General features: G+C 31.4%; 2 protein-coding genes across 3 annotated transcripts; one reads left to right on the forward strand and one right to left on the reverse strand.

The window, feature by feature from the left end:
- Positions 1-3,598: 3,598 nt before the first annotated feature.
- LOC142597798 (alkylglycerol monooxygenase-like) lies at positions 3,599-7,363 on the forward strand. 2 transcript variants are annotated; one of them, XM_075734046.1, is made up of 7 exons: positions 3,599-3,769; positions 3,852-4,153; positions 4,817-5,120; positions 5,172-5,555; positions 5,625-6,036; positions 6,115-6,361; positions 6,427-7,363. In XM_075734046.1, exons 3-7 carry the CDS (start codon positions 4,878-4,880, stop codon positions 6,878-6,880), a joined length of 1,740 nt encoding a protein of 579 aa, XP_075590161.1. In that variant the 5' UTR covers positions 3,599-3,769; positions 3,852-4,153; positions 4,817-4,877; the 3' UTR covers positions 6,881-7,363. The 2 variants fall into 2 exon arrangements, with proteins under 2 accessions (XP_075590161.1, XP_075590160.1); XM_075734045.1 differs by lacking the exons at positions 3,599-3,769; positions 3,852-4,153 and having other exon boundaries at positions 4,517-5,120.
- On the reverse strand, positions 7,260-11,978 carry LOC124498115 (uncharacterized). The gene is made up of 3 exons (XM_047061825.2): positions 10,105-11,978; positions 8,024-10,045; positions 7,260-7,960 (listed from the first exon to the last, which is right to left on the reverse strand). The coding sequence occupies exons 1-3, from the start codon at positions 11,456-11,458 to the stop codon at positions 7,341-7,343; spliced, it is 3,996 nt and encodes a 1,331-aa protein (XP_046917781.2). The 5' UTR covers positions 11,459-11,978; the 3' UTR covers positions 7,260-7,340.
- Between the last annotated feature and the right edge of the window lie 421 nt (positions 11,979-12,399).

Genomic DNA, 12,399 nt, shown 5'->3' on the forward strand with positions numbered 1-12,399 from the left:
TTTTTCATGGCCATTGATAATGAATGAATGAACTGCAAATCTATATATATGCATTTATTTTACAAATATCTGCCTTTCAGTTGTATGTATATGATATTATCAGCAACAACAAAAAATCTATTAACTTTGTGTGTTTAATAACTTGACCAAAAAGTGAAAAGTACATCTCTTGAATGATGATTTGATTTCAAGGAAATTTTTTTTTTTAAACTTGATAATTTTAGCCAAAAGGGTTAGCATTTTTTTTTGTTGTTGTTGTTGTGAAATAAAAACATTAATTTGCACAATTCACATTAACCAGTTTGAATGATAAGAACAAAATTCAATATGGCAAATGCAAATAAATCAATCATGAATCGTTGATCTAATCGAAAAAAATTGAATATATTAAAGTGGAAATATTCATTATATAATTCAGACATTTCCAATAGTCATATTTGATGGCGGATATTTTCATAAACAAACGAATGCTAATATTTACATCAATTTCTTTGATTATTTCATTATCATCATCAATTGGTGATTGTTTTATATTCAATGTGAATGATGATTCAATTGGGGGATTGATGAATCCATAGTTTCGTATACTGTTTCATTGGATAATTGGAACATCTTTTTTATCTTTATTAATTAATAGTTTATATTTTTAATGAACTTGAAATAAAGAACTGATCATCATTGAATTCAGTTTACAATCATTTAATAATTTTGAATAAAATTTTAGCAATTTTTACTAAATTTGATAAATCAATCGATACAATGTAAATAAGATATATGATTATTGTGATGAAAAAACCAAGTAATGGATAATTTAATTGTTTGGATGTCAATGCCAATAATACTAGATCCAAACAATTACTAATATATTCTAGTAGAAATATCCATGAAAATAATTCATTAAACTCAAATTAATGCCCAATTTTTTTTTGAAAAAAGTTATTAATTATAAAAATTTGATGCCTACAAGTAATAAATATGACATTTATTCATTTTTTAAATTTTTATATTTCGAAAAATTAAACTTTGAACTTTCATCCTATATATAGGATCATGGGCATTCAAAGTACTAAAATATCAACCTCTGGTAATTATTGAAACCTATGTATTACATCTTAGGATCTCTTGTTTTCTATGTAGGGCTAGTATATTTTTCCAAACAAAAATCCGGACAATCCATTGATCAGTGTTTCTCAACCATAGGGTCACCATCAATACACGATTATTACAGAGATTCTGGATATGTCCGGACTAAATCCAGACATATGGTGACCCTAAGAATTTCTATGCCAAATTGTTAGAGTGCTATTCTTTTTATTAGTGAGAGAGGAAAATTATTCAAACTCCACACCAGCAATAAGAATCGCCTTTTATTCTGAATCTGGCCATTGAAGATAGACAAAGAAAGTGAAAAATTAGATGATAGTTTTGATAAGAAAAATAAACAATTTCTTGTAGGTTGAAAATATGGAAATATGGAAAGTATGAGAAAGCAAAAAAAAAAAAAAAAAATATCACCACTAGAACTGAAAGATTGACAACGGACAACGTGACATTGATCTTGTATTGACTCATTTCATATCGTGTGTATCGTACATTTTTAAAAAAAACTTGTGTGTGTGTGTGTATGATCCGAAAAAAACGAAATGTACAACAAAACAAAGATTTTGTTTGACAATAAACGATATGTGGTCAAACAAAAATGCAAAAAAAAGGATTTATTGGCCCTGGAAAAAAAAGAACATTTTGCTTGTTCGATATCGAAGAATAACCCCACACACACATGTTCAAGGTCATCATTATCGAGAACGATGTGGATTTTTAAACTTTTTTTTTTTACTAAAATTATCGTCTATCATTATCGATCCAGGACAGTATGGAGAAATAAAGACAAACAGCGACATCTAATGAACAAGATATTTCTGATGATGATCAGATGGCCATCGAATGATGGTGGTGAATATAGCTGGATTGAGCTGTTTGTTTGTTTGTTTATTTATTTTTTATTTTTTTTTTTCATTTATTTTGATCACCATAATCATCATTGAAATCATCTGATTATCAAATGATTTTTTTCCACATGCCAAATCATTATACTTGATTTGTACTTGAACTTTTGTAATAATAATCCTAGTGAATTTTCATTTCCATAATCTATATATCCAAGGACTTTGACTATATAAACCCTAGAAAGGTAACCATATCGATATTGCGGTAAAGGGAACCTACGTAAATTTTACGTAGTTGATATGCCTAACTTATTTCAACTTTAAAAATTAGTTATAGTAACTGACATCACGATTGAAACAACTTTTCTTTATTTGGTCAAAACAAAAATAACTTTTACAAAACAAAACAAAACAAAACAAAAAACCCAACCGCAACGCACACAACCGTCACGTGTTTCTTGTACTCACATCCATCCCGGTTCGGAGAATACGTTACCACCGAGGCAACATTATCTGATTATTTATGTTAAATTTTAACGTTTATTCATTGAAACACATCTCTCTATTTTATATTAAAGAAAAAAAAATCATTTTTCAAAAGTGGAAAGTTGAAAAATATCAAATCAAATTAGATATGGTGTAAATTTTGAATTTTTTTTATAACTCTCGGTCAGAAATCACACGATTAAAAGATTTAATCTCAAATATCAAAATATGACTTTATTGATCGACAGACAAAAACGAATTATTATTATAACTGACAAACAACACACACGTGTTGTCTTTTTACTTTTTTTTACTCGCCGCCGGTGGCGCTCATATCATTAACCATTACAATTGTCAATTTTGAAATTATCACAGCGTCAAGAAAAAATAAAAAATGATCCTGTAAATATGATTAATCAATCGATGATTGTGTTTCGAAACATGATTGACAAATTTTTATCTGATATTCGCCACATAGGCGGTGCAACAACGTTTACATCCGGTCGTTTTTAAACGCTTTTTGCAAGCATTTTTATTTTGAATAAAGTGAAAAACATAAACAAATGAACAGAAAAGACGTTTATTTCAAAAAATATTGCGACAAAACGACGTTTTTGACAAGTGAAAAGATAAAAAAAAGAAAAAAATTAAAATTATTTTTATTCATAAATGACGTTTTTTGGGAAAAATTTCCTAAGATTTTTCTATGATGATTCAGGCAATCATACGTAAATTTTACGTATAAGCTTTTACGCCTGAGCTTATAGATAACAGATAAAAGGTAAAAACTGGATTTTTTCTATTTCTAAAGGTGTAGAAATATATTCTTGAGGAATAGAAAGTGGTTCCAGCTGTCTTAGCATCGCGAGTGTTTTTTTGGAACATTTTTTTCGTGGCAAAAACATAAATTTTACGTAGGTTACCTTTCTAGGGTTAAATGGAGAATAAAAAAAATAACGATCAAAATCAAAATCCTAGGGATCATCTGATCAATCTGATCATCATCATCGAATTTTTTTTTTTGTATTAGAGAAACAAGTTTATAAATTATAATCTTAAGTTGTTTTAATTAAAAAATGAAAAAGGAAAATAATTTTTGGGTGTGTGTGTGCTTTTGTTGTTCGTTTGTTCGATGGAAATCATGATCATCAATCGTTTGATGAGTAGTGTGTGTACGTGATTCGACCTATGACACACACACACACACACACACACACAAACAAAAGAAAAAAATGTTGATGATAAGAAAAATAAAATACAAAAAAAAAAAAAAAAAACACGATACGTGTGTGTTCAATATCATAATGCGAACCATATTGTAGTTTTCACTGGTGTTAGTATGTGTGTGTGTGTGCTGTAGTAATATAATCACTAATCAGCTTATGTTTAACTCTATTTTTGCCAACTAAATGGTCAAAGATTATCAACACCATCCCTCTATATTATTACAGAGCAGAAAAAAAAACTTGACGCATGGCAAATATTAATTCGTTCGTGGTTTATTGCTACTGCTGCTGCTGCTGCTGCTGATAGTGATGGTGACGGTGACCAATAAATACCCATTGACCATCGAATCATCGAATCATTATTGGTCTGTCTTTATTTTGACATTGTGGTTATAAATCTGTGAATTTTTTTTTTATTCCAATATATTCTACCCAACGAATATTATCGTTCGGAATTCTATTTTCATATACACGGATATTCTGTGCATGTGTCTGGTAAGTGTAATTTTTTTTTTTTTTTTTTGCATGTCTGGAATTTTGTTTTTTTTTTGTGTGTGTCAAAAACAAACAAAAAAAAAATTTGGAACATGGTAATATTTCATTTCAGTCAGTCAGTCGATCAATTTCTCTCTTGTGAAATCAAAATCAAAAAAAAAAAAAAATGATCCACGATCATCTCCATGATGAAAGTGGTGTTCCAAATTTTTTTTTGTTCCAAAAAAAAAACTAAAACTTGTTGATTCCCTTTTTGTTTTGTTCATTAATTAGCCACTGCACATTAATTACATCAGTGTTAAAAAAAGAGAGCCTGTCCATATAATGTGAACTATCCTCGCTCTCTCTCTCATCGTGTTATTTATCGATCTTGATCTTGAATCATGATCAATGATCATCATCAATTTCTTTGCCATTGAAACTTGTTTCTTGTTTACTAGGTTATATAAAAACACATTGCAAACTTTGATCACTTTTTTTGTGTTTTGTTGTCTTCATTCATTCGTTAGTTATTGTGGATTGCTGATCAATCAATTTTTTTTCTGTTTTTTTTCTGATTCCAACGATAAATACCCAATTATGTGACCAAACATGATACACTTTTGAAAATTCTGGAAATTTTTTCACTAAATTTTTTTTTCTCTCTCTCTCACTCCATTTCAGCTTCTTTTTTTCAATAAATTTCTATATCCGTACTTGTTCTATCAATAAATAAAAATCAATCATGGTTGTACCACCGCCATCATCATCCAACAGTGATTCAATTATCGGTTCAATACCGGCACCAATTGCAGCTGTTAATCATAATAATATAACCACCACTAACGATCATTCTGATGCATTCCATCATTGTACATCGCTTATGGCACAAGGTCTTGTTGAACAACTTGGCTGGATGTTTTATTATGTTAAACCAAATTCATCGATATTTATGAATGTTGATGATGTTCCCAATTATGAAGTGCAGGTAAGTGTTTCCATATATTATATATTCAATTTTCAATTAAATTTGGTTTAGATATTTCCAATATTTGGTGTATTGGTCATTATTGAACAAATGATACGTCTAATGCAACGTAAACGTTTTTCACGTTTAAGCGATGTAATCGTCAATATTGGTGCTGGTCTCATATTTGTAGCCGTCCGTGTAGCATTATTGGGTGTGGTGATGAAATTATTTTATTTTCTTTATGATAATTATCGTATCGTTGATTTGCCCAAAAATTGTGTATCCACATGGTTCATATCATTATTATCGGTAGAATTTGTCTACTATTGGGTACATCGTTCATTACATGAAATTAATATATTCTGGGCAAGCCATCAATTTCATCATAATGCCGTTGAAGTTGATGTTTCTGTTACATTACGTGATACAGTTGTTGATTTGGTCATCTATGAGGTATGTACATAGATTACATTACATTAATTGATTGATTGATCCATAATGTTTCGTTTTTGTCGTTTATAGTTTTTCCCAACACCATTGGCATTGTTTGTACCGCCACCAATCCTATTGGTACATATGCAATTTTCATTGATCTATCAAGTTTGGCTCCATACCGAAGTTGTATCACATTTAGGTCCAATCGAATACATTATCAATACACCACGACAACATCGTGTACATCATGGTAAAAATCCATGGTGTATTGATAAAAATTATGGTGCACTATTGATGGTTTTTGATCGCATATTCGGCACCTATCAAGCTGAAGAAGAAAAAATTGTTTTTGGCACCACAGAAAAACCATATGAAACATTCGATACGATTACATTGCATTTCTATTATTATTATGATTCTGTATGGAAAAAATTCAAATCAATGAATTCATTTGGTGATAAAATGAAAGCATTATTCTATGGACCAGGATGGGCACCAGGTATGTGTTTGCTCTATTTTCATTTGTCATGTCCATTTAATAATAATGATGATTCGATTCAATTTGTTTTGAACATAGGAAAACCACGAACTGGATTATTGTCCGATATTCCACCTGTTGATATTCATGCACCAATTGAACGTTATGATTGTGAAATATCATTCTGGGAATCATTCTATGTTATGTTGCATAGTTTTATCATTGCAATGGGTTTCTATATTATCACCGATCATCCATTGGTCCGTAATTCACCGCTGAATGCAATGATCATCATGTTTTATGTACTATTTGCATTGACATCATTTGGCACCATATTTGATCGACGGTAATTACATTGAATCAAATTTTTTTCATTGATCAGTGAATCTAATCACAATCTATTATTTACAGATCGATTGGACCATTAGTGGAATCATCACGTTGTCTTTTATTCTTTCCATTCGATTCATATGTTATGCAACCATGGATTGAACAACTGACACCACCGATGCATTTACATGGTTTTATTGATTATATGTTGGGCTTAATCCGATTGATTCATATCGTATCGATCGCTGTTTGGTTGATACTTTGGTTCCGAAATGCACGCCGTAATCCAAAATCATTTAAAGCCGAATTATTGCTGGCCAGCGATAATAAATCCACATTATTGAAAGAAGATAAATGCATTAGTGCATTTGCTTATAGTAACAATATCAATGTCATCAATCAACGACGACCATGGGCAATTGCATTGTATGCCGTTACAATGGTCATATCATTGACATTTATGTTTTTCATTTTTGCACTTCGTTTCGATCATTGTAATAGTATTTTCAAGACATCCAACAACATTGAACTTTAAATCAAGACAATCACTACAAGACAAGACATTGATCACTAGTCCTGTCCGATGGCAACGACGTGCATTCAAATTAGGTATACCATTTCTAGCTACAGCCATGTTGACCAAAATATTTGGCCACAATTATTCATTACGACGATCATCACCGAAAGCAAAATGATTCGATGAAAATCAATGGTCATTACCGCCGAAATCAGATGACGGTGAAAATATTCAAACTGAAAATCTACTATATTGGCCTGGATTCATTGATGTTAGACCAATCGTATTGAATTCTGATGATATTCAATGGTCATCACCATCGCCACTTGCATCATCACAATTCATACAAAGACGAAAAGATACATGTCATAGTCAACAACAACATTACTATGATTATGATAGACGATAATTTTACAAATTATTTATTTATTTATTTATTAGTTTTTTTTCATATTTTGATAATTTATTTTCAATAAACTTAAAATAAATGTTTCGGTTCTATCTTAAGAATATGTTCATTACGATATCGTTCAATACGTTCGGCTCTTTCTTGTCGATTGATTAATGGATTGTATTTAACACAGAATACTAATAATGCCATTGTATGATAAAATATGACCAATAAGACTAATTTGACAATACAATCGTAGAAATATTCAACATTTGTTGGAATATTCAACATATACATCAATGATTGTATTTCATGCGATTTACAACGATCACCACCATAAATAAGCCATAATGTTGCTTGAAATTGATAACGATAAATTGAAAAATTCGATAGAAAACGTACGATAAAATTCATTTCTTCAATTACATTGTATACATTGGATAATAATAGAAAAAAGCCCTGTGAAAATCCGACAAAAGTGAATAAGGCAAGAATTGATCTATGTAGAAACAATACGTTCATATTCATTATGGCCAAAAAACATAATGATGATAAATATAAATTGATCACTTGCCACCAGAAAAAATTGTTAGGCGAAACTGTTGAATAGATATCGATTACATAAGCAAAGATTATGACCATCGGTAGAATTGTGGTAGCATCGAACAATAATTTCGACAAATAATATGAGCCACAGGTGTACCAGCCTTTAATTAGAATAGATTCATTGATTAAAATAAATGAAAAAGAATCCCAAATTGAAAACATACCATTTAAATGTTGAGTTGCAAAAAATTTCAATCCCAATGAAAACAAGTTGATAATTTGAGCGTCCAATATGAAAAAGAAAATGAAACTTGAAAAAATTACAAAATTAACATTGCTGACAAGACGAAAATCGTTTTTCCATTTATGATCAGTAAAATTCGAACAAACGGCTAAGAAATCATCTTCTATCGATATACAACCGTCAATATTAACTATTTTTTTATCAAAACAATCTAAAAACATGGTTCCTAAAAATACGTAGAAAATCAGGTATGTCAACCATAATGGCCATTGATATCGGATTGAACAATGGGCTAAACGATGGAATAAAATGGCTACCGATCGCAATGAAAATCGCATTCGAGGGAACGGTACACCATCCTTTATATGAACAGTATCCAGTAACACCGATGGTGTGATTTTATTGATTTGATTATCAGTTTCTTCGGCTAATCGTTGTACGATTGAATTCGAGTGATCAGTGCACGAATACCGGATAAGTGTTTCAATTGGGAATCGTTTATCTTTATCGATGGAAGATGTTTCACTGAGAAAACTTTTGATTCGGGCTGGTGGTCCTAAATAGATACCAAGGCCATCGAATGCTAGCACATAGCATAGGTCAAACATGTCCAGCTGTTCGGTACTAGGTTGATGAATGCTGACCACCATAGTGATATCTGGATGACGAGCAATGAATTGTCGAAGACATCGAAGGACCAACCGTGCCGAATTGGAATCCAAACCACTGACAGGTTCATCAATGCAAATGAGATTGGGCATTCGAACGGATGTCAATTCCATTGCCAGAGCCAGTCGTTTCCTTTCTCCACCGGAACAATTTTGCACCATAGTGTTGGCCGTGTTGGTCATGTCTAATTCATTGAGCAAATTGTCAGCCACTTGTTCATGATCAATTGTTTGTGTTTCGTGACAATTCTTTAATTTAGAAGCATAGACCAAACTTTGTTTGCTTGTCAATCCGGGTATCAAGTGTTTGGATACTTCTTGTTTGATATAGCAAGTCCGAATCGGTACGAATCGACTGAGGTAGAATTGAGTCGAACCAGTAAGTTTGGTTTTCATTTTTCCATTGAAAACTTTCAACAATGATGTTTTACCCGAACCGGAGCTGCCCATGATTGCATTCAATGTTCCAAACTGAAATTGTCCACTGAGATTACGTAATATTAACTTGTCTCCAAAATCATCCAACGATTCAGGTGTAGGACGCAATTCATAGATGGTATCAGTCGCAAACAATGTCAATTGACGCCATCCAATTATGTAACGGCCAGTACAAAATTGTTGAAATTCATTTTTGGTCATTTCAGGTTCAACATTATTATTATTACTATCGAAAATCTGGACAAACGTAGGCTTTTCATGAAAATCGATTTCAATTGCAGGAGTTAGGATTTTTGTCAATATTTCTTGCTTTGTTTCTGATACGATTTTTCCATTGTTCACATTGCTAAATGTCCAACGCATCACAATGATAGAAATGATTCGAATCACTATTATTACAATCATCGGCTTTTCTAGGTTTGAATAGATATTGTCTGTGTCGACAAAAAATTGTTTCAATATTTGTGAATATTCTGTTTGTGGATCACAACGATCAATACCATAGTATGTATAAAGATAGCCATCGGCAATATATCGACTACCAAGTAAATGTGATATTGTTCGATGAAATGGTTTGTCCATTAAATCAATGGTAACTATTAATCCATTAGAAGCATTTAATATGACCAAGATTACTTGAGATAGAAGAAGAAGTAATTCAAATTGATCGATACACGTTGCGATCAACAAATAACCGAATGATTGACCATACAAGACTATAACTAATGTGAATAAAGATCCACTGCCCATACGATACCAATTAATTTGATATTGCTCAACAATGAGAATTCCACAATTCAGATAATAAATCACTATGAATATAACAACAATCAATATCGATGTAATCATATCATTCAATTGAACAGGATGAATTAATGATGCATAACTGTACCAACCTGCAAAATGAATGTAGAATTAAAATTATATATTGACCGTTTAATGCTATGAATCTTACCATTACGATATTCGTTACGAAGAATTTTCATAAAATTCACTATCATGATCGAATACATTCCTAAACCAAGCGATAATGTAAGTATCATTATCATTATTAAAAGCATCAGACATGTTCCAATTAATCGATCTTCTTTCAATTTTTCTTGACATGTTTGATTGAATTGTTCAATATTGAATGGTAGACAACCACTTGGTATTACCATATCTTTATTAGCGATTGATGTAAGTAAAATAATGTTTATTGTGCTCGATACAATAACCAAAATTATATTTCGAACATCTGCCATGAATGTCAAACGTAATAGACGCCGGAATTGTGTCCAAAGATCCGAACTACGAAATTTTCGTGAATAATGAGGAATACCTTTTGGAATAGAAGCAAATGGACATTCTTCTTTTTCAAATTTACTGAATTGAGATGTAAGTCGTTGATGGTCTTGTTGCACACTTTCTTGTGTTAATTTTCTCACTTGTTCATCATTGATGCCATTGCTAGCGATACGAAGATATTCCTGGATCGGAGAATCATCCTCATTCAATGCGATTCCAGTGATTTGATTCAGATGTGACCGTAATCCACCCGGTTGATCAGAATAAATGCAAACACCTCCTTTGGCTATGATGTACAATTGATCGAACATATCCAATATATCCGAACTGGGAGCATGAATTGACACGAGGACTGTGATGCCATTCTGTGTGGACAATCGTTGTAGACACTTCATGACCACCAATGCTGACTCACTATCCAGACCGGTAGTAGGTTCATCGATGAACAAAAACGGTGGTTTCGATTCGATTGACATCAGCTCTTGAGCGATGGCCACTCGACGTTGTTCGCCACCAGAGCAATTTTCGAAACGTGTTTGCAACACTTTTGGATTTAGCATCAATTCCTGGATCGTTGACTGGATGTGTTGATATGCTCGGCCATGATAGTGAGCAGGATTCTTGAAGCAGAATGCATAATACAAAGTCTCGAGCACTGTGAACCGTCCAAGGATTATCTCATGAACGAATTGTGGCACAAAACTGACCAATGAATTCGATGACTTTGTGATTATTTCACTGTTGATATAAATTTCAGTGTCGGGTGAAATGTTCTTGGCTGGAACATTGCCAATGAGACAATTTATGAGCGAAGTTTTACCTGAACCGGATGGTCCAAGCAATGCATTCAAACTGTTCATTCGTACTGATCCATTAAGACGATTAAGGATAACTTTTCGCCGTCGTCGTGGTTGCCAACCATCGACCATAAACCATTCATCAACTTCATAACGTAAATTTTTCCAACACAACGAAATTGGTTTTTTGAATTCACAACATACATCTGTTTCATTCGACATCATTTTATCAGATTAAAGGCTTATAATATTGATGAATGATCACCAAATATATATATATGGAGCTTCAAAATTAAAAATGCCATCATCATGATCATCATATGAATAACAATTCTTAGGAAATGAAATGAATAAAAAAAAAATTTTTACTGCCATTGATAATGAATGTGCACTAGAAATCTATTTTTTGCATTTATTTCGCAAATATCTGCCTTTCTGATATATATAAATGATAATAACAGAAACAACAATAAAAAAAACTAGATTTTACCAATCATTAACCTTGAGCAAAAGGAAAATGTGCATCCTTTGAATGATGATTTGATTCCAATAAAAAAAAAATTTTTTTTATAAACTTGTCTGGTAAATTGATAACGATAGATACTAAAATTGATAATTTTAGCAAAAAGGGTTCATTCTATATAAACATTTTTTGTTGTTGTTGTTGTTGTTGTTGCGAAAACATTGATTTGCAATCATCAACATTAATTAACCGGTTTGAATGAAAAAAAAGAACAAAATTCAATATGGCAAATGAAAATAAATACTTTTGATGATTATTTCAATTATCATCATCAATAATTGGTGATTGTTTTATTATCCACAAAATTGGCTGGCTGATAATTAAATTGAAAAATGTGATTTTTTTTTCACTCGAAAATTTATCGAATCACCAAATCGCCAAAAAAAAAAAAATCTTTGGATGATAAAATGACTCAAATTATCATCCAAAGACATTTTTTCTTTCTGCAAAAACACAAACATTAATTTGCGAAACAAGATCATCATTAATATTTCATTTCATTTTATCGATTGATTAGTTTGATTGAATGATTCAAGGTTTATTTTTTTTAGAAAAATACTTTTAGCATGAAATTTTTTTTTTATTTATTTAAAATGAACAAAAGAGTTAACATTGGTAGAATGTGAGAAAAATGTTGTTAATT

This window comes from Dermatophagoides farinae, chromosome 9 (assembly GCF_024713945.1).
Source record: "Dermatophagoides farinae isolate YC_2012a chromosome 9, ASM2471394v1, whole genome shotgun sequence".
Lineage (NCBI taxonomy): Eukaryota > Metazoa > Arthropoda > Arachnida > Sarcoptiformes > Pyroglyphidae > Dermatophagoides > Dermatophagoides farinae.